Source organism: Arachis ipaensis, chromosome B04 (assembly GCF_000816755.2).
Source record: "Arachis ipaensis cultivar K30076 chromosome B04, Araip1.1, whole genome shotgun sequence".
In the NCBI taxonomy this organism is placed as follows: domain Eukaryota; kingdom Viridiplantae; phylum Streptophyta; class Magnoliopsida; order Fabales; family Fabaceae; genus Arachis; species Arachis ipaensis.
This window is the reverse complement of record NC_029788.2, coordinates 17,364,028-17,365,335: the sequence shown is the minus strand read 5'-3', so window position 1 is coordinate 17,365,335 and position 1,308 is coordinate 17,364,028. Positions and strand designations below refer to the sequence as shown.

The window sequence follows — 1,308 nt, the reverse complement described above, 5'->3', positions numbered from 1 at the left end:
TTGTAAGGCAACATGATTTTCACATAAATCAATCGATTGGTCATATTAACCAATCGAATGAACAATGAAATAAATATGGACTTTTTAAAATTAAATCGATTGTTTATACTTTCCAATCGATTGAATGCTTCAAAACAACCCGAGGTCTCACAATTCAATCGATTGGTTGTGATACCCAATCGATTGAATTCATCAAAACAATATGGATATGTTAAATTCAAAACACACTCCAATCGATTGAATTTCCAATCGAACTTCCAAAATCAGTTCTCGTTTTTTCCGGAGCCATTCTCAACGAACAAGGTGTAATGATTTCATGCGGCTCATCCTTGCATTGGGAAGATGGAAGATCTGCAACGTTCCATTGCTCCTTCTTATCTTACGTAACCTTTGACGTCACTGCTTTGGGAACCAAAGGATGTCTCCGTCTTCACGATTTCACTCTTCCGTTTGAGGAGAATTTCGGTTATGGAACCTTCTGTGAGGCTTCGGAGATGGATTATGGGAAGATTCAAGCGGGAAGGTGGTGCCCTAAGCCTAATGAGCATGTTGTGGAGACTGAGGTTCCTCAAGAGGTTTTGATGGTTAAAAAATTTGCTGAGTTGGTTTATAATATTAAGTTTTGTGGAGAGAAGCCTCTCAAAGAATGGAGTGTTGTGAATAGAAAGACTCAAATTGTGTTGAATGCAGTGAAAGAATCTATTCAGAGAAATTATCAGCTTGTCGATATTAAATAATTGTGAATTATTATATTAGATCTTGGAGTAGTATATAATGTATTTAATTTGGTTAAGGACTTTGTTGCATTGCTGTGAAAGGCTTCTTCATGGTTAATGTTGATTTGAGTTTATGTTTAATAGTTAATGAACATGGAAATTTAAAATATAATTATAGTATAACATAAATATTAAAATAGTTTTCAAATTTAAAAAACTACATTAAATGTCATCAATCAAATTCATATAATCTTATTAATATGTTGATGGTGGTGGTGTCTTCTGAGTCATCAATGTCTCCTCATCCAGCCCCTCCAATTTCTTCAGCTAATAAAGCCAGCAATTACAAAACACCAAACCTTCACCCAGCAATTACAAACAAAGCTAGCAAAACTAACACAACCAGCAACTACAAATCAAAGCAAAACCAGCAACTACAACACAATGAAAATAGAGTAGCATTCAGCAACAACCATTACAAAATAGCAGCATAACAACAACAGTGTCATAACAAAATAGCAGCATAACAACAACAGCACCTTAACAAGTCACTAATTAGAAATTCCAAATTTAATTAGCAATCCTATTCTTG

At 34.4% G+C, this 1,308-nt stretch overlaps 1 protein-coding gene across 1 annotated transcript; it reads left to right on the top strand.

Moving 5' to 3' along the window:
• LOC110271444 (uncharacterized oxidoreductase At4g09670-like) lies at nt 309-737 on the top strand. Its single transcript, XM_021122369.1, has one exon. The coding sequence runs from the start codon at nt 309-311 to the stop codon at nt 735-737; it is 429 nt and encodes a 142-aa protein (XP_020978028.1).

Bases quoted from the DNA above. Each gene is read 5' to 3' on its own strand.
- LOC110271444 (XM_021122369.1), top strand. From the start codon at position 309: ATGATTTCATGCGGCTCATCCTTGCATTGGGAAGATGGAAGATCTGCA.